The 25,152-nt window shown below is 41.5% G+C and overlaps 2 protein-coding genes across 17 annotated transcripts in view; both read right to left on the reverse strand.

Annotated features, from left to right (window-relative positions):
• SLC35D2 (solute carrier family 35 member D2) overlaps positions 1-3,561 on the reverse strand; it is a 39,872-nt gene extending 36,311 nt beyond the window's left edge. For 6 of the 16 annotated variants that reach the window (XM_073228798.1, XM_073228797.1, XM_073228795.1 and 3 more), the window contains exons 1-2: positions 2,813-2,970; positions 2,532-2,685 (exon numbers count right to left, since the gene is read on the reverse strand). Coding sequence is in view for 5 of the 16 variants with exons in the window: in XM_073228793.1 (XP_073084894.1) it covers positions 2,813-2,964 (152 nt within the window). In the remaining 11 variants the exon portion in view is untranslated. Of the gene's footprint in view, positions 1-2,531; positions 2,686-2,812; positions 3,025-3,463 lie in introns of those variants that run through there. The other 10 variants (XM_073228804.1, XM_073228802.1, XM_073228801.1 and 7 more) reach the window with 8 other exon arrangements.
• A 541-nt stretch (positions 3,562-4,102) lies between these two features.
• ZNF367 (zinc finger protein 367) lies at positions 4,103-24,814 on the reverse strand. Its single transcript, XM_036991138.2, has 5 exons — positions 24,415-24,814; positions 13,880-14,030; positions 11,324-11,443; positions 10,300-10,438; positions 4,103-7,408 (listed from the first exon to the last, which is right to left on the reverse strand). Exons 1-5 carry the CDS (start codon positions 24,808-24,810, stop codon positions 7,186-7,188), a joined length of 1,029 nt encoding a protein of 342 aa, XP_036847033.1. The 5' UTR covers positions 24,811-24,814; the 3' UTR covers positions 4,103-7,185.
• Positions 24,815-25,152: the final 338 nt, after the last annotated feature.

Genomic DNA, 25,152 nt, shown 5'->3' on the forward strand with positions numbered 1-25,152 from the left:
CTCTGAGTACATTCCCATGACCCTCATGAACTGGGTAATTGTTGAAAGGTCCTTCCTTCTACAATACATTCTACCCTCAAACAGCTAATGTTTGGATCAGATTTCTGTGGTTTACTGTTGTAACTAAATCAACCAACCCTCCTCCGCTCAAGAACATGCTCCTAAAATATTTTGAGATGAAATAATAAACCATGTTATTTGAATAAGATTTTCGACTGTATATTACATTACAGAAATGTGAAACGCTTACTTAATAAGGGCTTTTGCCTTGCTGAGACAAAAACCTGATTTCCTCCTTCGGTCATGGAGCTCAGAATTTTAAAGTTGGAAACCTAGATCATGAGGATCTCATACAATAATTCCTCCTGACTGGACACTGCCTTTCATCTTTGAAGCACTTAACCAGTGCTTACTGGTCTTAGCTTCCAAGAAGACACCTGTTTTTGGAGGCCATGGCTGCTGTGGCCAGAGAGAGCACACTGTCACTCAAGTGCAGAGTACAGACTTACCTTCAGACTTCATCTGACATAACTGTCCACCACTCCCAAACAAACCTATTAAGAGCATTCTCTTTGTTTTTTATCCTACGTGTTTTCGCTTTTTTTCATTCGTTTTCACTATATTTGTTAAACGATCCAGATTTGGGGATATGTTCTTTCTGATTTCTTTGAGGCAGTGTTTGTGTTTCCCATGAACACCACCAAGCATGGTGCAATCCACTGGTAGCAACCTTGTAAAGAATATCAACATCTGCAATATCACCAGAAAATATCCCAGATCTATCCCTTCCCTCCATATCTGCTGCTGCCCCCACCCCACTACCAGCCATCTCTTAGAATTATCTAGAACACTCCAGTTGCTTCCTACTCCTCTCCCTGCTTCTAATACCATTATTTCTTCACCCACCCACCACAGACAGCTTTAATCACACAGATTATGTCTTGTCACTCCCCACACTAAAACCTTCCAAGGGACTTAATTGCACTTGGACTAAAATTGAAACTATTTTATCGTGATATCCCTGCTTCCACCCTGGTGTTCCACTCCCAATATCTGCTCTCAACACAGCAGCCAGAGTGACTTAGATCCTGTTACTCCTCTGCTCAACACCTTCCAGAAGGTTCCATCTCCCTCAGAGCCTCCAAGGTGGCCAAAAAGGGCCTCCACAATCTAGCAATCCATTACCCTGGGACCCCACAGTACCATTCCCACCCAAGCTCCTTACCCTTCTATGCCTGGAATGTTCTTCCCCCATCTTCTTAACTGACGTGTCACCTCTTCAGTGAGGCTTCACTGATCATGCTGACACAGCAAACTTTCCCACACCCACTCCCCAATTCCTTTTCCTGCCTTATCTTTTTCTCATGAGTACACAGCCACATTTGACTTAACATAAAATCTACCAGTTTATTAATTAATCCACGAAAAAGCTCCAGAAGGATGGATGGACATTCCATGACATTTGGGCTTTTGATCTGCTTTGTTCACATCTGTATTTCAAGTGCCTAGCACAGTGCCTGGCACATAACAGCTGCTTAATGATTATTATATAAAGAATCCAGTCCAGCCTTCCATGCCTACTTCCCCATCATCTTTCCCGTCTTCTCCTACTTCTCATTCAGTTCCAGTCACAGTGACCTTCTCTTTCCCTCCAGCAAACCAAACTTGTGCCCACTTCAGCATATTCCCTTGTGTCTGGAATGCTCCAGCATCAACCACTGCCCCCAGACACTCTCATATCATACCTGAAAATCACCTTGCTCACTCATGAGCCCACTTGCTCCTTGTCTTTCTCTACCACTGCTGTGGAATCTCCAGGGGCTTTGTGCTGTTCATAGCTGCTTCCCTGGTGTTTCCCAGGGGTTTTAGCACACAGTAGAGGCTCAGTAAATACCTGCTGGAGCCATGTGGGTCTCAGCTTTCTAGAGTATACAAGAAGGCTGAACATACTCTGTGATGTCCCTTTGGGTTCTTTATAAAATTCTGACATCACATGATGGACTCGTTTGGACTAGTGTGCAGTATACCCACAAATCTGTGGTTCTTGAACCTCTTTGGGAGGACTAGCAGGTCCTGTGGTTGGCGCAGCACTGTCTGCCCTGGATTTAGACCCGTTTCCACCATTTAATACTGTGCCTTGTCGGACACTCCCGTAGTCAAGCAGTTTTCTCAGATGTTCGTAGCATGGTATAGTTTCCAAAGAACCCTACCTTAATGACAGCTCGTACAAAGCTCTGTGAGATAACTCACAGGGCTCTGATGCCAGATTTTGCATCTTAGAAAACTGCTTGACTATGGGACTGTCCGACAAGGCATAGTATTAAATGGTGGAAACGGGTCTAAATCCAGGGCAGACAGTGCTGCGCCAATCACAGGACCTGCCAGTCCTCTCAAAGAGGTTCAAGAACCACAGATTTGCGGGTATACTGCACACTAGTCCAGACGAGTCCATCATGTGAACTGGTAATGTTTCCCCCAGTCCAAGAACAGGCTAGTAACTTGAGCACGAATGATCAGACACAAAAATTTACCTGCTCAGGACTCATGAGCGCTGAACGTCTGGATGTGCAGGAAGTCTTGCTCACCTGAGCCCGAGCCCTTGCTCACACTGCCCGGGCCCCCGCTGCCCCCAGGGCGAGGCAGCGTGCGGCATGCGGCTTTCCGAGCTCCACGAGCGTCCCGGCCCTGTGACGGACGCTCCTGTGACAATGTGGCCCGAGCGCCGGCGCCCGCCACCTGCGCCGGCACAGGACTCGGCGGCCAGGCTCCCTGCGCCCCGGCCCCGGCCGCCCGCACCGCCCCAGGACCTCACCCGTAGGTGGTCAGCAGCGCCTTGTTGACCAGCACGAGGAGGAAGGAGCAGGTCCCGTAGAAGAGCGCCGACAGCAGCCTGGCCAGCCCGGAGGGCAGCTCTGCCGACGGGGCCTCGGCGCCCGCGCCCCCCGCCCGCGGACCGGCAGTCATGTCCCGCGGCCGCCCCGGCTGACCCGGCCCCGCCCCTCCCGCCGGCCGCAGGGCGCGGCGCGCAGTAGGGGCTGGCGCCGCGGCTCCGGGAGCCCACGCCCGGGGCGCCCTGGGTCCCAGCGCCTCCTGCGCGCGCCCGAGGACGCCGGCGGCTGCGGAGCAGCGCCCGCCCCTCTCTCCCCCGGCACTCCCGGACGTCCCAGCGTTCGTTCTGCGGGCTTTCTACTTTTTAATGACTCACACACATCCAATGGCAGATTTTCCAAATCCACGGTTCCATGTTTTGACAAATGCATACACCCATGTAACCACCCAACACAGGGCGCCCATCACCCCAAAAAGTGTCCCTTATGCCCCACCAAAGTCCCCCTATCTCCTTCTACTTTCTATTACCATAGGTTACACTTGCCTTTTCTAGAATTGCCTATAAATTTCTTCTAAGTGAGCATGCACTCTTTTCAAGGCTTTTTTGGCTCCGTTTATTATTTTTGCGACTCACCCATGTTGTTCCTTTTCATTGCTGAGTAGGACGATTTGTTTAACCGTCCGGCAGTTGGTGGGCATATTGGCTGCTTTCAGTTTAGGGCTATTATAAACAACGCTTCTATCAAATTAGTGTACAAGTTGTAGTGTGAACGTGTTTTCATTTCCCTTGGCAAATACCAAGGAGTGGAAGGTGGGTACAAAGTCTGAAGGCTTATGGTGGCTCCGGGTTTATGGGTTTTCGCAGCTCCTCTCCTTACCTGAGGGGCCCTTTCTTTCCTAGGCAGATAGCAACTGAGCATCAGTGTTCGCGGTTCACGTTGGAGAGCCTCCCAGAACTGCCTACCCTGACCAGTCTGCCTGCTGTAGCATTTTTTCAAGTAAGCCATATGAAGCATTATTTTCATTCTTAATAATTAACTTAAAAAATCTGTAAATTTCGCTTTTTAGAAAAGTTAAATTTTTCAAGTTAAACAGATATTTGAGCCTAACTATATCCATACATTTGTTTTTACACTGGAGGCACTGAACATTTTCAGCATTGCTAAGAACGAAAGCAGAACTTGGGACAAATAACTAGCACTAAAAAAAAACAAAGAAGAGTTCACATTACTCAAAACAAGAAACACACATCAGGCCATTTTAAAATAGAAAATGAAAGTTCATGTTCAAGTTAAACCAAAAAAATCTTTAAGTGTTTTTGGTTAATTTCTTCCAAAAGATCAGTTAAGCTTCCAGTGAGTCTCCATACATGTATTGACAGTAAAGTCACTTTTAATAACAGCCTGCATCACATTTGCACTTTACTGGCTTCTATGGATATCTCTGGGGCCTTAGGGTGCTATCAAAATCTCATCCTTACTCTGTTTAAATCACAACTCATACTAAAGAGTAGTCTTGTGAAATTCTTTAGCACAAAGCCTAGACAGGCTGAACCTTGCCGTGTCAAGTACATGGCTAAAGATATACCGAAAATAACTAATGAAAAATTTAAATGATTTGCTTGATTCTTAGGAAAATATAAAGGTCCCAAGTGGACTCTGAAGGTGACCCCAGATTCAGCACATTCTGAATATAGTGAAATGAAGTCCCAGTGGCTGACTGATTACCCTGAGGTCAGGTCCGGGATAGTGCTGACAATACTGAGCTACAGCAGTGTATTTCTAGCACTGTAATAACAAAACAGACAAGGAAGTTAAATGAATATAATCTAAAATGCCATAATTTTAAAGTACAAAAAACAAGCCGCACTTGGTTCCAACGGTGCTAAAAAGATGCCAGGGATGAGACTGGAATGCAGTATAAAAAGCCCCACAATAATAATGATGGAAGAACGTAGGGCTGTCAGTGACATTTCTTTATAACTTTTTATATTATGGTTGTATTTTTGTATTTTTGCTAGGAAAACAAATTATAAAGGGTTCAAGAACATGTACTTTAAGCTGTAAATTAAAATAAGTTTTTATTCAAAGCATCTTTTAAAATTACAGCATGTTTATTCTTATGCTGTTAACTCTGCCAAACTACAACTTAGCCGTATGAAGCATAAAACACTTCAAAAGTTTGAATGTAAACCACATTTTTAAAACAAAAAGCAGTCTTAACACACCTCAAATTTTGGATACCAATGTATTCTGTCCAAGTAAATAGCTTATATCAAGAAAGAACGTTTTAAATATTTCTATAGTAAATAGTTGTAATAATTTCTTAAAACTTCCAATTATACAAATAAAAAAATGTTTGTGAATATAACTATTATTTATAGTTGATAAAAGCTGACTAGAGAAACAAACAAACAAAAACCCTTACATTTGAAGGCCTTAAATTTCATTATCTGTGAATTGGCAAATACTTGCGTTTTAAAAATTCTTACTGCATGCTTTCTTCAGGTAAATTCATCAAATTTTAAATTTCCCAGGATTTAAATAGTTGTTTTATAGTTCATTTAAGTCATATTTGAGAAGAAAATTCTAGACAAAATGTTGAAACCTAAACCAAGAAAATTCAGATGCTATAGTCTCTTTACTGTTTATAAGTGCTCCAAGTTAAAATTCTATATACCAGATTACAAACAAAATTCTTAGACCATTACAAATATAAATTCTCTTATTACAAAAAATCCCTCAAGATTTGCAATTTACTGTACAGAGGAATTACATTTTTAAAGTATGTCCTCGTCATACACATTATTTGTTACTATCATCTTTTACACGTTTGCTCCTTTTCAAGACATTTACATACCTCCCCTCCCCCGTGGCTACATATTTTAAACTATCTGCGTACTGCAACACAATGGGATTTTTGGATAAAGAAGCCTGCATTTTAGATAACATTTCAACTACATCTGTAGTCTACTACTTCAATTCAAAAAAGAAAATAAAAGGCACTGACAAGTCCATATTTCTATTATTCTGAGGTTTACTCCAATTAAGCAATCTATAAAATTACCATGCTATGCATGTTAGTTTCTGCTTAAAACAAAAAGCTAAAATGATGGAGGTTTATGCCTACATCAAGAAGGTGAACCACTCAGCTCTTGATTTTTCTCTTCATGCTTCAGTACATAAAGTGGTATTTAAAAATTTCATCTGTTTGGAAAAACAGTTTAAAACCACCACACACATTAACACACTTGCAGTTAAAACTATTCCAGAATCCTGCTTATTTGAGTAGCTAATATTTTCTGCAGTGTTAAACTGACAACTAAATTTAGTGGACACAAAATAGCTTGGCATATTATTCTGAAGTAATAAAGCAAGAAAGTGCTTTTATGCACTGAAAATACATTTGCTTCCATTTGCTAGTAATTCTAACCAAGCAGTACAACTAAAATTTAGTGTTTGCTAACAAAAGATCTAAAACAGCTCACTACCAACAACCCTGTAGATGTCCCTTTTATTCACAAAAATCCAAGTGCCAAATCCATTACAGGGCCCATAATACTTAAAATAGAAAAAGACCAATTACCAAGCTACCTAGACTTTGCAAGATTAATCACTCAATTTTAGCAAATGAGAAATATGAAATGTGCAAAAGTTCCCAAGTTAACATAGTAGGAATGACAAGTGCTTTTCAAATCTAAATATTATAGTGAGTTTTTGTAAAGCCTCAGAAAGATAGAATAAGACCAATTTTACTCCAGTTTTGAAAATTCTGAACTGTTGTGCATCTTACCAAGATCCTCAAATATCTACTTTCCTCCAAAGTCCATAACTTAAAACATCCTCTGAAATAGTCAGTTTTCCATTTCATTAGTCATACCATTTTGCAATTTAATAATATACATACTTACACACGTATCTTATACCTTCTTACTTGCTTCAGTGTTTACAGTATTGTTAAACATACTAATATATATTGTTAAAAATGATCTTATAAATAATCTCTTTCAATGTTCTTTGGCTACATGTACCATTCTGTTTTTTCATATAAGTGTCTTATTCAGAAAGTGCTTCCTGTGAGAACGGCTTCCAATGAATGCATTAAACTTGCAAAATCTAGCTTCCCACAATATGTAGTTTTCTACCCTGTACTAGAAGTCCCATATTTACAAAATACTTAAAACTTTACAACAAATCTATGACCATATAAAAAAAGTGCAATTCTCTCTCACCCCATGTTCTGGGGCGATGACATTCTTCATCAATTTCTACAGAATAGCAGCCTATCATAAGCAAATAAGGTGCTTAGCTTATGCCCAGGGGTGTCCTCTGGAAGTGCGCTGGGCAGTCCGAGCGGCTACTGGCGCAGCGGCGCCCCGGTCAGGTTAGCCAGCTCTATGAGCGCCAGGGCCCCGTGCAGCCGCTCACGTTGCTCTTGCAGTCGGCGCGCAGCGCCACGCTTCTCATCGTCCTCCTCATCCGACGGCAGGTACTCTAGGGGGTCCTGCTGCTCCTGGTCAGCCTTCTGAGCCAGCTTTCCTCTCAAGGTGGGTGCGCGCTGCTCCCTCGTTTCCCAGTACCTACAGGAAACACACACATCGGTGACATGGGGCACGGGGAATCCTCCAGTGTTTACTTCTCTTTTAGAAACAGGGTTCTCACCACACGCTGTTTCACGTGTTTAAGTTTATGAAAGTACAAAGTGATTTCACATATACTACACATACTTCCCATTAGAGGAAAAAATTAAGTTCAAGAAGATGAGGGCCTTGCTCAGATGGCAGTTCTGAGTTGCATACTCAGTCCTCCTCTAGTCACACGTTTTTGCCACTGAACTATAGCCACCTTAAGGATCATGTGTGAAATGAACTACAGTAAAATACAGAAAGATTAGAACAAATAATGTTATATGTCAATTATACCTCAATAAAAGTTTTTAAAAAAACAAATAGTAGAACTAATAATCATTAGAAACCTCTCTATAATATCCAGAGAGATGGTGACTTCTAACCAACTTAACTCTGAGACACTTTAGGCCCACAAAATATGACAGACAGATTAGTATCTGTAACACATGGAGCTTACTCAAATTGAAAGAGTACCACCATTATTCTATTATATAGCCAACTGGTAATTCACAGGAGAAAATGTAAACGTGCTACCTTTTTGGTGCTAAACTAAAGAAAAGCATATTTAAGTGCTACTACATACAAAAATGTCCATACAGAAATTTGTATATTATCGTTCCTAGTGGCTTTATTTGTAATAGCCAAAACTACCCAACTGCCCAACACCGAACACACGAGTCAGCAAGTTGAGGCGCATCCACGCCGTGGACCACTGTTCAGCAATGAGGGCACACTCCAGTACACTCAACAACATGGACGAATCTCAGTATGGAAGGAAAGAAGCCAGACAACAAGAGTACACACTGTGCAACTCCATTTTTATAAAACTCTAGAAAACGCAAACTGGCTTACACTGACAGAAAACAGATCAGAGTTGCCTGGAGGAGAGGAGGCAAGGCTGGCAGAAAGGATTACGAAGGGACCCAAGGGAACTCTTGGAAGTGATGAGTGTGTTCAATGCCTTGTGGTACTGGTTTTACAGGTGTGTACATATGTAAGATGTATCAAATTGTATACTTTAAATGTGTAAAATTTACTGTATTCCAATTATACTCACTAAAGCTGTTTTTTAAGTTACATACTGTTCGGCTGGAGAAAGGAAAAACACGGACATGCAAACAGAACAGAGAGATGTCATAGGGGGAGAACAGACCAGACCCCAAAGTCCGTGCCGTATATGGAAAGGGGACAGCTCTCCCTGAATTCCATCCTGATGTGCCAACTAAGACCCGGATGTCAGCCTCCTCCCTCTTGGAAAGAAAAAAGTTTCTAGTTGACTATTATGTCACCTTTAGCCAATCATACCTCCCAACACACCTTAGGATAGCTTGCCCACTCCTCCCCCTCCTAATCCCTTATAAGCCTCCCACTTCCCTAACCGGGTGTGAATTCTCTGGCCTGTGACAAGAAGGCCACAGAACCTCACCTGGGGGTATTTAAATAAATTACCTGGCCCTTTGTTGCCTCTCTTTGCCTGCTTATTTCCGCTAGAATTTATCTTACACATACAAAAACTAACACAATTATAGATTTCAAGAAATCCAGACTGCTCAAACTGGAAACATTTTGGCAGTACTTAGGTGTAACAAGAGAATGCTCAGTATGAAATGAAGGACAATGGGGAAAGAATGGCAAGGTAAATTAGCATGGCCCGCAGGAGCCAGATAGTAAAGGGCTTTCAACACCCTAACAAAGGGCTAGACTTTAATACCAGGGGTCATGCTAGCATTTTAGCAAGATCCCTCTGGTAGCAGGGAGAATGGCTCGGAAGGGTTGAAGTGGCTGGATTTGAGAGTTGTTAAGGCAGATGAATCCCTAAGTCAATCACGGCATAGGTGGGAGCACGAGAGGACACAGACAAGGATGACCAACGGGTTTCTACCTTGGGTAAAATTAGAGGATGGGGCAGTGGGGGGCCCCCCATCAGGGAGAGGCAGGAAGAAAGGGGTACAGTGCCAGACAAACACACCCCTGCTGTGTGGAGCTTCCAGGCCGCCAGGGAAAACAGACACTGAATGAATAAGTAAGCATGTGATGGAGGTTTTGAAAGGGAAAAGCACAGTGTGCTTTAAAAGCATCTCTTAAGTGGGTCTAACCCTTTTTGTTTTGGGGGTTGGAGAGGAAGTTAGGGAAGAACTTCCTGAAGCAAAGTTTATCCCAAGTAAGCAATGAAGAATGGGGAGAGCGGCTAAATGAAGAGGGAACCACCCACTCGTCCCCAGCAGAGGGAGCAGTGAGCACAAGGGCCTGGCGCAGAGTGACAGGGAGTCCAGGGGGCGGGCGGCAGCTGCGCAGCCAGAGGGAGGCAGTTCGGGGCTCTAGGCTTTATCCTAAGTGTCAAGGAGGCTGCTAGTCTGTATGCAACAAATGACACCTTAAACCAAAATAGCCTAAGAGAAATCTTTTTATACTGGCTCCTGTTGCCACTTAAAAAAATTAAATAGGGAGCTTTCTGGAACTTTCCTTTAGAAGAACCTCTAGCCTGTACCCCTGTAATAATCAACATGAATCTAACTTTAAGAGGAAGAAAATGAAGCCACAGTGCAGTAACAACAAATGAAGTAAATACTATTCTAGAAAATGGGGATGTAAGAAAGCTTGCTTTTAAAATACAGTGTGACCTGGGCACTCAGGCTAGTCAATGTCACATAGTAGCTTTCTACCACACTGGTCCTGGTGCCACTCCTACCAGTTCTATGGTATGAGGAGATTAAGAAGTGCGATTTCAAGTTATTTTATATGTGCACAAAAGCAACTTATTTAAAATGACAGAGCTGCCGAAACCCCCAGATCAGCCCATGTGCTGGGCAGTCCTCTGCCATGGAGCCCAGGCGGAACCTTACTTTGCCAACCACTCAGCGGCAGCTTGGTTATCCACAGCCTGATGTTTACTGAGTGCGTCTGTGGGCTCCTCCCGCTTCAGTCTGGCATACGGATGCTTCGGACAGTGGCGGTTTGCATGGGTGAATCTGCTGAGGCAGCCTTCAAACAGAGGGAAACACTGATCAGAACCTGGACAGCCAGCAAACACAGAAAATGTTGTTTCACTGGTACCCAAGAAAAGTTGAGACAATGAGATTTGACATTCTATAACCTGGGGGAGGAAAAAAGAAAACCTAAGCATGGTATTAGAGGTGCTAGAGGGGAAGGGGAAGTGGCTTATCACCTCTTGGCCATCATGGTGTCAATGCATTCAACCCCACAGGAAAGTGACTCATCAGCACAAGTCATAAGAATGGTCAAACCTCTGACCCAGGAATTCCATTCTTAGAATCTACCTAAGGAAACATCCCAAAAGATGAACAAAGCTTTGAGGAAGAAAACATGCCCACAGTTTTGTTGGTAACACATTCTTAAAATAAATTTAATATTTACTATCCAACACAGAGACAATTGCTATCAAATTTCAGATATAACTATGCAAATACACAAGATAAACAATCTAAGAATAGTGATGAGATTAAGAGAACCACATAAGAAAAACAATGATATTACTACCACAGCAGTGTTTCACCACTTTACTGAAAATTTAGACACTAATGTACTGCCTTCAGTCTAATAGTTAAAAAGTTTAAAATCAAGGTGAAAGCCTACTTTAAGGGTGGGATTTACTTTTACAGATTTTTCTACTGCCTACAACTGAATATAGTATTTTTAATTGCCCTTTAAGATTTTCATCTAAAAATAATATTTATTTAAAACTCAGTCATTTCCCAGAAAATGAACATGGATCACAGTTTAGGAAAAAGCTTAAAATATTATAAAATTTATATCCAAAATCTCTCTTCCGAAAAAATTCAAGCAAAAGCTATTTTAACTTTTAACCCACAGCTAGTTATTCCATAAACTTAAGCCCTAGCACCATACCATTTTCTGAACAAACAAAAGGTTTCTCCCCAGTGTGGAGCCGCTGATGTGTTTTGAGTTGTCCGCTTTGAACAAAGGCTTTTCCGCAGTCTGGATAGTCACACAGATAGGGCCTCTCACCTATGGAGACAGATGTTATGTATTATTTCTGAGACAACATGGTGAGAAGAGGAAGAGGTGGAGGGAGACAAACAGCCTGTGTTGGTCAGAACTCCAAAACAGTAGGCATGCCAGATGGCGGCAGAGCACTCGGATGCCACCAAGCAGGTCCACTGGGAAGCACAAGAGTCTTCAGGCCTGGAGCTTGTAGATGCCTAGGTTCAAATCCTTAGTTATCATTTTGGCTTATCCCACATATTTTTTCCTCATGATCCAAATCACTCACTCTGCTGATTCTTTAAAATGTGCCCAACTCCTGCGTTCCTGTCCCAACTTCCCCTGGTCACAGCGGCAGGCCCCCCACTAAGAAAGAAGCCAGCTGGCTTCTAGTTCTCCCCCTGCACAGCACTTCCAGAGTAAATGGCACAGCACACTTGCTCTCGTGACGCCAACTACCCCCTAAATCATCCCAAACCTACACTCCTGGAACCACTGACAAGTATCTGCTGACTTTTAAATGGTCCCCTCATATCTGTGCTACACCTACTAGGTTAGAAAGCACACTTCATCTGCACTTCACTCGGGGGATTTATTCTGTCCACAAGGCAGTTCCTCATCTCGTTCTGATCCTTGAAAATCCTTCTTCTCTGTCCATTCACATCTTCCCAACTCAGCAGGCTCTCAGTGAAATTCCCCCTACCTCCAAATAACTGAGCTATAGAGCCCCTCCCTAACTCAGTACCCTGTGTTATTTATATATCATGGTACTCTCCATGCACAAAAATTTATAATACCTTGTACTCCATTTCAAGTCTTATACACAATACAGTGCTAGACTCCAGAAAGTGCTCAGAAATGTTCAGTCATAATCAAACTTATTTTTTGAAACATCATACTTTGATCCATACACTGGTTCTTCCAATATGACTCAAAGAACAGCAATGAGTCCTTCCTCAATTTCTCATTATTTAGAAATGTATTAAATGATTGTGATAGTTGGACATCAGTTATTAAACATAGGATATGGGGGTTATTTAAGATAGTGAGAAAAGCTTTCTACAAAACAGATGCTATTGAGCTCATCTACACCAGAGCCCTGAGGCCCATTCCTGGGCACACAGCATAGCAGGCTGGGAGCATCGTGTGTCAAGCAGTGAGTAGTTGTGGACCAGGACTGGGACGCAGGCATCTTTTCATGATGCCACATGGCCGTGAATCTTACCTACCCTGACAACACGTACTCTACGGTTTGGAAACTAGTTATTTGGGGCATTTCTGACTAATTGGATTGAAAAAATTTTTTAATTCTCAAATTTTATGTAGTAATGGTTTTACTGAATGGTACCTAAAGTCAAAACCCCTTGGCCATTTTAGTTTATAATGATTCAAAATTAAAACTTTACCTCTTCTCAGGGACTTAAGCTAAGAAAACTATATTTTAGTATGTCATTAACAAAAACAAAAAAAACAAAGAAAAGGAAGCAGGTGATGACCATAAAACAGTCAAAAAAATAGGGGCTAGGGACAAAAGCTCAGGTGCCCAATAAGAATATGTGAGCCACTTCCAGTGCTCACATCAAGAAAGTAAACAGAAACAGGCAAAATTAATTTTAATAATGTATTTTATTTAACCCAATATAGCTAAAAGATTATCTTAATACATAATCAATACCAAAAATTCTTAAGGACATCCTTTACTCTTTTTCAGACAGAGTATCTTATACAACTTAGACTAGCCATATTTCAAGTGCCCAGGAGCCACATAGTACTGTACTGGCCAGCAGACTCTAGACTTCAGGGTACGAGAGGTTGTAAGGTAGTGGGTGATTGGGTTTTTGGCACCTCAGTTTCTCCATCTGTAAATTATTAGACACCATTATTAGAACCATTAGAACCTTCTGGGACCAACTCCTTCTATGGAAACAAGAATCCTATCTACCATTTTTCCAATCTCTATATAGTACTTAAAATGCACGTATAGTGTCTCTACACAAATACAGATGTATGATAGTCTTGGGGTAGCTCCTACAATACAGTTAACTATGAAAACCTACACAGCGCCCAGACTTAAGGGCCAGGTCAAACACTGGGCACTCTAGAAATTCTACGGAAAACTTTACAATTACTATTTTCAGATTTGGCCTACAAATCAGTTTTGGCAATTACGCAGACAACTTAAGGGCATGTTGCATAAAATTCAGATAGGTAGAGGGATAGAACTAAATTTAACAATACCATTTCTGTGGCAACTATGTTTAAGTACCACGATAACTTTACAAGTCACAGAATATCAGTGTTCTGAAAACCATCCCTTCCCAACAAAACAGAGCCTGTTTTAAGAAAAACTTCACATTAAGGAAATATAAAGCAGCTAAGAACTAATTTATGAGCTTAAATATCAAATCAGCTTTCAGGTAAGTATTACTTCTGGCATTCTCTAAAATTTGCTAAACTCACCTGTATGAGTCCTTTTGTGAGCCTGGAGTGATTTCTCCCGTGGAAACACCCTATTACAGATGTTACAACGGATTCTGCTGGACGAATGCTCTCCTTCATTTATTAAATCCCGGACAGTATCTGCTCTGGGTCTACCACGTCGGATTCCATCCTGTTAACAATTTGTATAAACATTAATATGATTTCTTGAACTTCACTCATTAAAGTAAAATATCTTAATAAATCACTTTTAAAAATGTTTGAGGGACACCAGTGAAAACAGCAGAGTAGGTAGTTCCAAAGGCCCATCCCTCCACAGATCACTGAAAAATCAGCTTTGTTACAACTCCAGAAAATAGAGATTGACAGTAACTCAGTGAAAGCTGAATCAACCTAAGACAGTAAGAAAGCTTGGTAGCATCTTTACTGCCCTTCTGACTCCTTTCCCCGTCCCACATAGTGGTCTTGAAGGCAGCAGCCTCACCCTCAGTGTGGGAACCTAGCCCCTGGTTCCAGAGAGAGCACAGCAGACCCCACTCTGAAAGAATTGTTTGTTCTCACCTGTCTGGGCCTACCTGAAGGACTGACATGAGGTGCTTGTCCTTATTTTGCCTAACTTATAACTCTCTCAGGGCCGAAAACTGGCTACACCCAGGGCAGGGCTCAAACCTGTGTAAGGCCAATAACAACTTGCTGCCTCCTGGGGCAAAAGATTTCAACTGAGACAAAGGACACACCCAAAGCCTGGGGGGACTATCTGGGGAGATTCTTTGGGAACTCGGGGCATTGAGGAGAGCCCATGTATCCTAAAGATAGGAATTTAGAAAGCCACGCACTTGCCCAGGGCAGGAACCATGCTCAGAGAAGAACTGAAAGGCCCCAAGCTTTCACCTCTGGCTGATCTTCAGGCTCAGCAACAAGTAGGAAATGGGAGCTAGCTAGGGAAGGGCTGTTAAACAGTCTGGCCAAGCACAGAAGGCGAGCTACAACGCTGTCACTCTGCAAAGTTAGTTGTTTTTTTCCTGGTTTGAATGGTTGTTGAAGACAATTCTTTACCCACTGCATGTTAAAACTGCCACTTAGGAGCAAACCACTATAGGAGCAGTTTTTGTATACTACTGAAGCTAAGGTGGTATTAATTTAAAATAGATTAAGTTTACAAGGTTAACTGAAATTCCCAGGGTAACCATTAAAAAACTGGGGACTTTGAATGGTTGATTCAAACTGGTAGGAAGAAAAAATCAGCAAACTTGAAGATATATCAAGTGAAATTATCCAGTGAGAGGAACAGAAAGCAAAAAGAATGGACAGAGCTTAAGACCCCTATAGCACATCACATGTCTTAGTCCATTCAGGCTGCTATAACAAAATACCATACACTGGGCAACTTTAAACAGTGGAAATTTATTTTTTCACAGTTCCGGAGACTGGAAAGCCCAAAATCAAGGTGTAGCATGGTCAGGTGAGTGGCCTCCTCCTAGCTCAGTCAGTACCCCCTAACTTCACAAGGCTGAAGGGGGCAAGGGATATCTCTGGAGCCTCTTTTATAAAGGCACTAACCCTCTTTGTAAGGGCTCCACCCTCATGACCTATAAGCACTTCCCAAAGGGCCTACCCCTTAACAGCATCATCTTTGGGGGTCAAGATCTCAACACATGATATGGGAGACACAAATACTCAGACCACAGCATCAAGCACACTAACATACACATCGTTAGAGATCCAGAAGGCAAGAGAGAAAGGGAGGAAAGAATATTTGAAGAAAATGGCTGAAAAACTTCCCAAATTTGATTAAGATACAAGTATAAACATGTAAGCTCAATGAACTTCAAGAAGAATAAACAAAGATATGCACTGAAACACATTAAATCAAATTGTCTGAAGACAAAGAATCTTGAAAACATCAAAACAGAAGCAGTTCATCACATACAAGGAGTCCTCAATAAAATTAACAGGTGATTTCTCAGAAGAAACTATAGAAAGCAGTGGGATGACATGTTTAAAGTTCTGAATGGGGGAAAAAAGTCAACCAACAATCTTATATCCAACAAAACTATCCTGCAAAAATGAAAAATAAATTAAGACATTTCCAGATAAACAAAATCTGAGACAGTCTTTGCTAGTGCACCTGCCCTACAATAAATCTAAAGGGAGTTCTTGATGCAGAAATGAAAGGATGCTAGACAGTGACTCAGAGCCATACAAAGAAATTAAGAACACTGGTAAAGGTAAATGCATAGGTAAATACAAAAGCCAGAATGTATTGTACATTTGACTTATAACTCCTTTTTCTTTCCTATATAATTTAAAAGACAAATGCTAAACATATTTAAAAATATATAAATTCATGTTAATGGGAATACAATGTAAGAAGATATAATTTGTGATGGTAACAAAAAGGGGGAGGAGCAGTTTTTGTATACTACTGAGGCTAAGGTGGTATTAATTCAAAATAGATTAAGTTTACAAGGTTAATTGAAATTCCCAGGGTAACCATTAAAAAAACTGGAAACTGAGAAAGGAATGAAAAAGTACATTACAAAGAAATCAAAGACAAAGAAGGCAGCAACAGAGGAATTGAGAAAACAGGTACAAGACATCAGAAAACAAAATGGCAAAAGTAACTTCTTCCTTATAAGCAATTACTTTAAATGTAAATATATTAAATTATCCAGTTAAAAGGCAGAGATTGGCAGAACAAACATGATCTAACTATATGCTATCTATAACAGATTCACTTTCGAAACAAAACAAACTGGCTAAAAGTGAAAGGATGAAGAGAGATAACTATGAACACATATGCACCTGACAACAGAGCCCCCAAAAGATATGAAGCAAAAATTGACAATTATGAAGATAGACAACTCAAAACACCTAGAGAATTTCACTTTCAAAAATGGATAGGACAACTAGACAGAAGGTCAACAAAGATATGGAGGATTTGAGAAATACGATAAACCAACTAGACCTAACAAATACAAAACACTCCAGACATAAACAGCAAAATATACATTTTTCTCAAGTGCACATAGAACATTCTCCAGGACAGACCACGTTAGACCATAAAGCAAGTGTCAATAATTTTAAAAAATTGAAATCATCCAGTTATCTTCTGTGGCACACATGGAATGAAACTATAAATCAGTAAGAGAAGAAAAACTGAAAAATTCACAATATACAAAAATTAAACACACTTAAACAGCCAAAGGGTCAAAGAAATCACAAGGGAGATTAGAAGAGACTTTAATGCAAATGAAAACAAAGCACAACATAGCAAAACTTACAGAATACAGTGAGTGGATTGCAAGACTTACTATATGCTCCCCAACGGGTCTAGAGGTCCAGTGCAATCCCTACTAAAATGCCAAAGGCCTTTTTCGCAGAAACAGAAAAAGTAATCCTCCAACTGACATACAGAATTTCAAGAGGCTCCAAAGAGCTAAAACAATGCTTAAAAAGAACAAAGCAGAAGGACTCACACATTCCTATTTCAAAACTTATCCCAAAGCAATGGCAATCAAGACAATGTGGTACTGGCATAAGGAAAGACATAAACCAATGAAACAGAATTTGCAGTCAAAAAATAAGTCCATATCTATGGCTGATTGATTTTCATAAGGGTTCTCAATAACATTCAATGGGTAAAGAATTGTCTTCAACAAATGGTTCTGGGATAACTGAATTTCTACCTGCAAAAGAATGAAGTTGGGCCCGTGCCTCACATAATATACAAAAAAATTAACTCAAAATGCACCACACACCAAAATTTAAGAGGTAAAACTATAAAATTCTTAAAAGAAAACAGGGATAAATCCTCATGACCTTGATTCTTAGATATGACATCAGAAACAAAGAATAGATAAACTGGACTTAACCAAAATTAAAAATATTTGTGAATCAAAGGATATTATCAAGAAAATGAAAAGGCAATCTACAGAATGGGAGATATTTGCAAATCATGTATCTGATAAGGGTCTAGTATCCAGGATATATAAAGAACTTTTCCAACCCAAAAACAAAAAGACAATCCAATTTAAAAATGGGCAAATGTTGTAAACAGACATTTCTCCAAAGAAGTTATACAAATAGGCAGGAAGCTCATGAAAACATGCTTAACATTGTTAGTCATTAGGGAAACACAAACCAAAACCACAGTGAGGTCAGTTATGTCTCGATAAAGTTGGGAAAAAAATTTATTAGATTAAAAAAAAAACCAATGACACAGGACTTCATACCAACTAGGTCACACTAAAAAAAAAAAAAAAAGATTAAAAGTAGGAAATAGAACTGCTTTTAAGGCAAGAATATAGAGAAATTAGAACACTCATTTGTTGCTGGTAGGAATGTAAAGTGGTTCACACCTGTGAAAATAGTTTGACAATGTGGCACAATGTCTGCACACATGTACATACACATACACAGTGAATACATACACAATGGAATGATATTCAGCCATGGAAATGATACATGTTACAAGGTGGATGAACCTCAAAAACATCATGCTAAGTAAAGGAAGCCAGACTCAAAAGGCCACATATTGTATGATTCCATGTAATGAAATATCTGGAATAGGTAGATGTTCAGAGACAGAAAACAGATTGATGATTTCCAGAGACTGCATGTCGGGGGAACAGGAAGTAACTACTTAGGCTTACAGGGCTTTCCTTGAGAGTGATGAAAATATTCTGGAACTTGATATAAGCAGCAGTTGTACAACATTGTGGATTAGTGTCACTGAATTACCCTTTTAAATGGTTCATGTTATGTTATGTGAATTTCAATTTTTTTAAAAAAACTAAGGAAACCTGAATATGCTATAGAGTTTAGTTAACAATAATGTACCAATATGGTTCATTTATTGCAGCAAATATACCATACTACTGTAAAGATAGCACAAGAAACTGGGTGTGTGGTTTATGGGAACTCCTGTACTCTGAACTTGTCAATACATCTAAAAGTAATCTAAAATGAACATTTACTTGAAAAAACTTTATTTCCCCAGATAACTTAAATTTTACAAATAAAAGTTATATGAAAAAAATTAAAGGATCACACTCAACTACATCCAAAAGGATGCGCTTACTGCTTTCAGTTTAAAAATCAAAAGCCTTCCGAAAGCTTTGAGAGAATAAGCTACAGCAAAATTCCCTTCTATCAATTTTCACTTTGAATAAAGCTCAATCTCAACATGGATGAGTTACCTTACAGGGCAAGTCATGTTTTAAAAATTCTTTGATACTAAAATCTACTTCCACAAGGCAGCAATCTAAATGTCCACCAACAAACGAGTAGATAAAGAAAATTATTCAGTCTTAAAAAAGGAAATCTTGCCCTGTGCTTCAACATGGGTGAACCTTAAAGACATTATACTACATGAAATCAGCCAGTCACAAAAAGACAAATACTACATGATTCCACTTATATGTGGTATCTAAAGTCATCAGACTCTCAGAAAGAACAATGGTCCTTGCCAGAGCCTGTGGAAAAGGAGAGAAGAGCAGTTTGATTAGAACAGAATTTCGGTTTTGCAAGATGAAAAAGTTCTAGGGATCTGTGCACATAAATTACATTGAAAAATGGTTAGGATGGGAAATTTTATGTTTTGTGTTTTTTGCCACAATTAAAAAGAAAACGTGGGAAGGCACTGAGGCAAATAGTATTACTGTGTAAATATTCACAGCACCGTCTCACACGGGTTCCGGCCACACGGGTCCGGGTGAGCTCAGCCTGACCACATGCCTTGCTCTGACCAATCAAAGGTGAGTGGCAATTATATGTGTAACTTCTAAGCAAACGCTGCAAAAGCTATCACATGGTTCTTCATCTCTCTTCTCTCTGCCTTGAGACCCACACATCCCAGAAAGGTGGTAATGTTCCTTCTGAGTCCTAGCAGCCTAGAATGAACAGGAGGAGGAACCAACCTACAGTCAACCCTCCCAGGACATATGACATGAGCCATGTTTAGGTGAAGATTTCAGATTTCTGAGGTTGCATTCTGAAGCACGCTTTTGCCTAATTAACTGACTCACGCATATAGTTAATAAGCATTTGTAGATGGGATAAAGATCTCATCGATTCTTCATTGATCCCCAGACTGCCAAAGAGATTAAGAAGCTTACATTTATAATGAAGCTAGGAATTGGCAGGATTCTAATTTGGACCTTGACTTACTTATGCTTAAGTAGTAAGCATTTATTGGTACGTAAAATTATTGCTACAATTATTTCCAATTATTGGAAAGTATTATCAAATACTTTCATCTTCACCTTCTTTCCTCCTTTGCTATGATCCTCACCTGCTACATTTAGCTCTACTTTTGTTTATTAAAATTGTTAACCCAGAGTCAGCAAAGAAGGTTCTAACCAGAGGTAAATTACAAAATCTACTGTCATCATTTATGGAGTCACAATAATTGTATGGATTGTCGCTAGTTATGGTCATATCATGAATAACTGTTTTAAATCTTGTTTTAAGATGCAAAAATAAATAGTACAGCACCTATAATCCATACAAATAGCAGGTGATTTTGTTAAGAAATGGAACATGAAATCAGCTTCATCAAAAACCTTAGTAGTACAACTCCTCTGCCACGAAAGGATCCTTTTCCTAATGTTAAAATACCTAAAACATATTGTTGACTCTATTACAGTTTGCAATAACTGGTTACTTAATATCACAATTTTAAGACTATCCGTTGCCATTTTCTCTGCTACCGAAAAAAAAAAATTAACAAGCATGTTTAATTTGTGGGGGAGATGTAAAAAAAAGTTAACCATTTGGCTGCTTCCCAGCTTAAACCACACATTTACATTTTCAAAATGAGAAATGGACAGATGAAAAAATACAACATCCTAGCCATATCAGGTAAGGCTTCACTAAGTGTAATACTTCAACTGAGAAAATTAAACAAGGCAAGTAATCATCCAATACCCTAAATAAGTGGATAAAGAGCATCTTTTAACTATACATATAAAAATAAGCAGTGCTATTTAAGAGGGCCCTTTTCATTTTGGCCTTAGCAATAAACCTTGTTTCTACATGCATTTTGACAGTAAGAATGTTGCTGCATCAGCAATTAAGTACACCTATAGCATAAGAGACCGATCTTGTCAAGACTGCTAGATGACTCACAGGAAAAGTAGAGCTGACAAGAAATTCTAAGACATATTGTTACTGTGTGGCAAGTTCTGCAAAATAAGCTACTAGAAAGAAGCAAAATGATTAAATTGACAAAAATATTTGCATACTTTAACAATCACATTACTTCCAGAAGGTATGTTAGTGAATTTCAAAGTGTTTTCTAAACTATTTAATGATGTTTTGAGTTTTCAATGTCAATAGCTAATCTTAAGAAGTTATTTAATAAAACTTGAGTTATTTCTCAAGCTACTTAGAATAATGTATATATACTTTTACCTACGCTTTAGAAGAAGTTATATTCAAACTTGACATTCATCTGATGAATTCAAACTTGATATTCATCTGATGACTAAAAAAAACCTAAAAGTCCTTGATACATTTTTATACAAAGTAAAATTCAAATAACGTGCACAAATACAACCTAGAAGAAGAAAAATAGGTCTCCTGGGCATGTGTACTTGACAAGAAAATGACAAAATGTAATTGATCATATTTCCCTTTTTGAAATCAGATTTAGATCCAAATTTCCTATGACTTACCTCTGCTTCCTGATTCCATCCCCCACTTTGACCTATTGGCACAACTTTCTAAGACTTAATTTGCACTTACCTATTGCATTGTGTGCCCTCATGAAACATCTCAATTTAGATATAGATAAATAGTGTGTATTTCATAGATCAGCTTGCATTAGTTTAATTTTAAAGATAAACCCCTAAAGTTAATCCATATATGATATATAATGGAGCAATATTATGTAGGGATTAGAAGCAAAGGCTCTGGAAGGTTCCAATCAATTCTGACACTTACCATGTGATGTAACTAAACTGAATCTTCGGAATTTTCTCTAATTCCTTCTTCATTATCAAGAAGGTAAATTAAAGAGCTCAGAACACTCTATAGATCAAGAATCACTCTATGCTCATCAGCTATTTATAAGTTTGTATGCAGTCCAGGTATTTGAGTTGCTCAGGTGATAGAAAGGAAAAGCAGATGGACAGTTGACAGGTCCCAAAGGGTGAACAGCATCTGAAGCTATGCACAGAGAAGCCAAACCACACAGGCCCCAAAGTGGAGAAGTAATCTCATGAATTAAGTCTAAGTGGAAAGCATGAGGCAGGGAGGCTTGGAACAGCCTGTGGCAGAGGGAAATTTGACCTACCCTCTTCCCTCCCCTCCCAGAATTCTACAAGCTAGGGGAAGATAGTGCTGATAGAAAATTACATCCCAGCAGTGCTAAGCAGTCTTATGATGAGGGGGCCAAAGTAAGTTGGTAGACGATTGGATAGATATTCTCCTGTCCAGGCAAAGGAGGTAATGTTAGGCAGGAACAAAGGAGAGCAAGGAAGGCTGACACCAGGGGTATAGGACTCAGAGGTGAGTTAGCACCTCACTTGGGAGCAGCAAAAACTAGACAATAAATGCACACAAACGTTGTTCTCAAAACCGCAGCTGTTATTGCTTCTAACCTGCGTACTGAGGAAAGGGGGCATGGGGAGCACTATACAGGCACCAGCTATAGTCTACTACCACCTTCCCACAAAGCAAGCAGATTCGGTGAGCACTGATACACCCATGACCCATGAGGAGAAAAGAATTTCAAGTACTTTAGAGAAGCAAAACATAGAGGGCTGAGACTCCAGATCTTTAGAGCGCTGATCACAAATCAAGCTCATTCATTTCCTTAAATAAAAGGATATCCCAGACCTTTCTTCCTCAAGATGAGGAAGCTAAATGAATGAATATTTGTAGCTGTATTTGGATTGCTTCACTGATAAAAGGACAAGTTGAAATCAATTCATCTAATAATTTTTCTCACAATATGTGTGAGAAAAAAATGAATGCAAAACAGCCTTTTTTACACGTTCTTCATAACTTCTGGTATATTTTACCTCTGAAAAGACATTAACAAGGTGGAAATAAAATTCAAACCCATGCACTGTATGAGCAACTTTTTTTTTTTGAGAGGGCATCTCTCATATTTATTGATCAAATGGTTGTTAACAATAAAATTCTGTATAGGGGACTCAATGCACAATCATTAATCAATCCCAAGCCTAATTCTCAACAGTCTCCAATCTTCTGAAGCATAACGAACAAGTTCTTACATGATGAACAAGTTCTTACATAGTGAATAAGTTCTTACATGGTGAACAATGCAAGGGCAGTCATATCACAGAAACTTTTTTCAGTTTTGATCACGCATCATGAACTATAAACAATCAAGTCAGATATGATTATTCATTTGATTTTTATACTTAATTTATATGTGAATCCCACATTTCTTCCTTATTATTATTATTAATAAAATTTTTAATAAAATGCTGTAGGTAGATGCAAGATAAAGGTAGAAAACATAATTTAGTGCTGTAAGAGGGCAAATGTAGATGATCAGGTGTGTGCCTATAGACTAAGGGCAACAAACAAGGGCAACAAGCTAAACAAGGGCAACAAAACATCCACGGATGCAGAAGATTTCTCTCAAAACGGGGGGTGAGGTTCTAAGCCTCACCTCTGTGGATCCCCAATTTCTCACCTGACGACACCCCTGAGACTGTGCCTGTCTTAGGTTGTTCCTCCCTTGAGGAATCTTACCCGTCTCTGGCTAACTAGTCATCTTCCAGGGCCTGTATGAGCAACTTTTATAAACAGTATATGTGAAGCTAAATATGTTTTAGGCTGAAAAAAACACACCCAGAGATTTGATTTATCATAACATTCATCTTCTTGGAAATCCAAAATTTGATTGCTACAATTAAGACTAAATGCAAAATCTGCACAAGTAGCTGTGTGACCCATAAGGTGTAGGTTTCAACCAGGTTGTCACATCCTTCCAACACTCTTGACTAGGAGCGATTCAAGGTTAGCGACAACCGCGTCCGGTTCCACCCGGTGCTCTCAGCACCTAGGAAAGTAGGTGGCTGAATGAAGGGCAGCGAGCGCTCCTCTCCCGCTGCGGAAGACGCCCCTCAGTCCGCTCTTACTCCTCCGCCATCCCCGCGGGGCAGCCTTAGCAACGTCAGGTACCCGCAGTGGTACAGGACCAACCGCGCAGCCCCCTCCCTTCCCGCACCCAGAGGAACAGCACGAGCCCCGCACCCCTTCCACCGGCTCTCGAGCACAGGACTCTGCGGTCCGTCCCGCCCACTACACCTGCCGGCGCACCGCCCCGAGCCCGCCCAGCCGCCTTCTGTCCGTGTCACGTGGCAGTCAGCTCCGCCCCCTCCCCGGGGGCTCGCTTTTTGGCGCGCGGCAGTGACGTCAGCGCCCTGTCACCTGCCCCCGCCCCCGCCGCGGCCAAAGCAACTTCGCGTTTTAAACTCGGCCCCGCCCGCCGCGTCCGCTGACGCTGTCTGCTCCTGGGCCGCGCCGTTAACGGGCCCGGGCAGCCCCGCGCCCCGCCCGCCTGCGCCACTCACCTTAAGGTGGCCGCTGTCCGGGCTGCTGGCTTCCTCCTCGTCCTCACCTGCCGAGGCGGCGGGCGGGGGCGCGCTCCGACCCCGAATCCCCGGGTGCTCGGCGGCGGCGGCGGGCAGGACGGCCGAGGGGGCGCCCCCCGCGGCCCCGGGGCTGAGCGTCACGTTGTGCGCGTTCTCGCCCCAGCGCCACGGGTACACCATGAAGTCGCTGAAGCCGGGACTGGTGGGGATGAGCGGCGGCGGCGGCTCCGGCTCCCCGCCGCCGCCGCACGAAGGCTTGATCGGGGTGGTCCTGATGACCGACACCAGCACCCGCTTCGGGGAGTCATGGCAGAAGATGACGGGCGGTGGCTGCGGCGGGGGGTCCGCCATCGGCGCTTCCACGCCTCGGATCATCCCCCGGCCCCGATCCACAGCTCCGGCGGCCGTGAGCCGCGCCCCTTGTGCCCGGGTCTGACCTTTCGCTCCGCTCGCCCGCGCTGCTCAGAGCCGGTGCTCAGTCCCGCCGGCTCATTGACAGGCGGACGTTTCCCGGAATTCTCCTGCGCGGCGGCCAGCGAAGGAGCGGGGCGGAGCGGCTTGGACGGCACTGGGCGGCCACAGCCGGACCCCACACTCGGGCCAGGCGGCCCTCCGCTCTTTGTACGCCCCGGCGCAGGCTGCGGCGGTGGGAAGCGGGGAGCGGCTGGCCTTGCGGTGGCAGGAAAGCAGGATGCGCGGCGCCGAGCCCCCGAAAAT

This window comes from Manis javanica, chromosome 2, assembly GCF_040802235.1.
Source record: "Manis javanica isolate MJ-LG chromosome 2, MJ_LKY, whole genome shotgun sequence".
NCBI lineage: Eukaryota > Metazoa > Chordata > Mammalia > Pholidota > Manidae > Manis > Manis javanica.

Coding starts and splice junctions, on each gene's coding strand:
- ZNF367 (XM_036991138.2), bottom strand. CDS start 24,810: ATGATCCGAGGCGTGGAAGCGCCGATGGCGGACCCCCCGCCGCAGCCA. Junction 14,031..24,414: donor CGGACAGCGGCCACCTTAAG/GTGAGTGGCGCA, acceptor AATTGTTAACAG/GATGGAATCCGACGTGGTAG. Junction 7,409..10,299: donor GCCGCTGAGTGGTTGGCAAA/GTAAGGTTCCGC, acceptor TGTTTCCTGTAG/GTACTGGGAAACGAGGGAGC.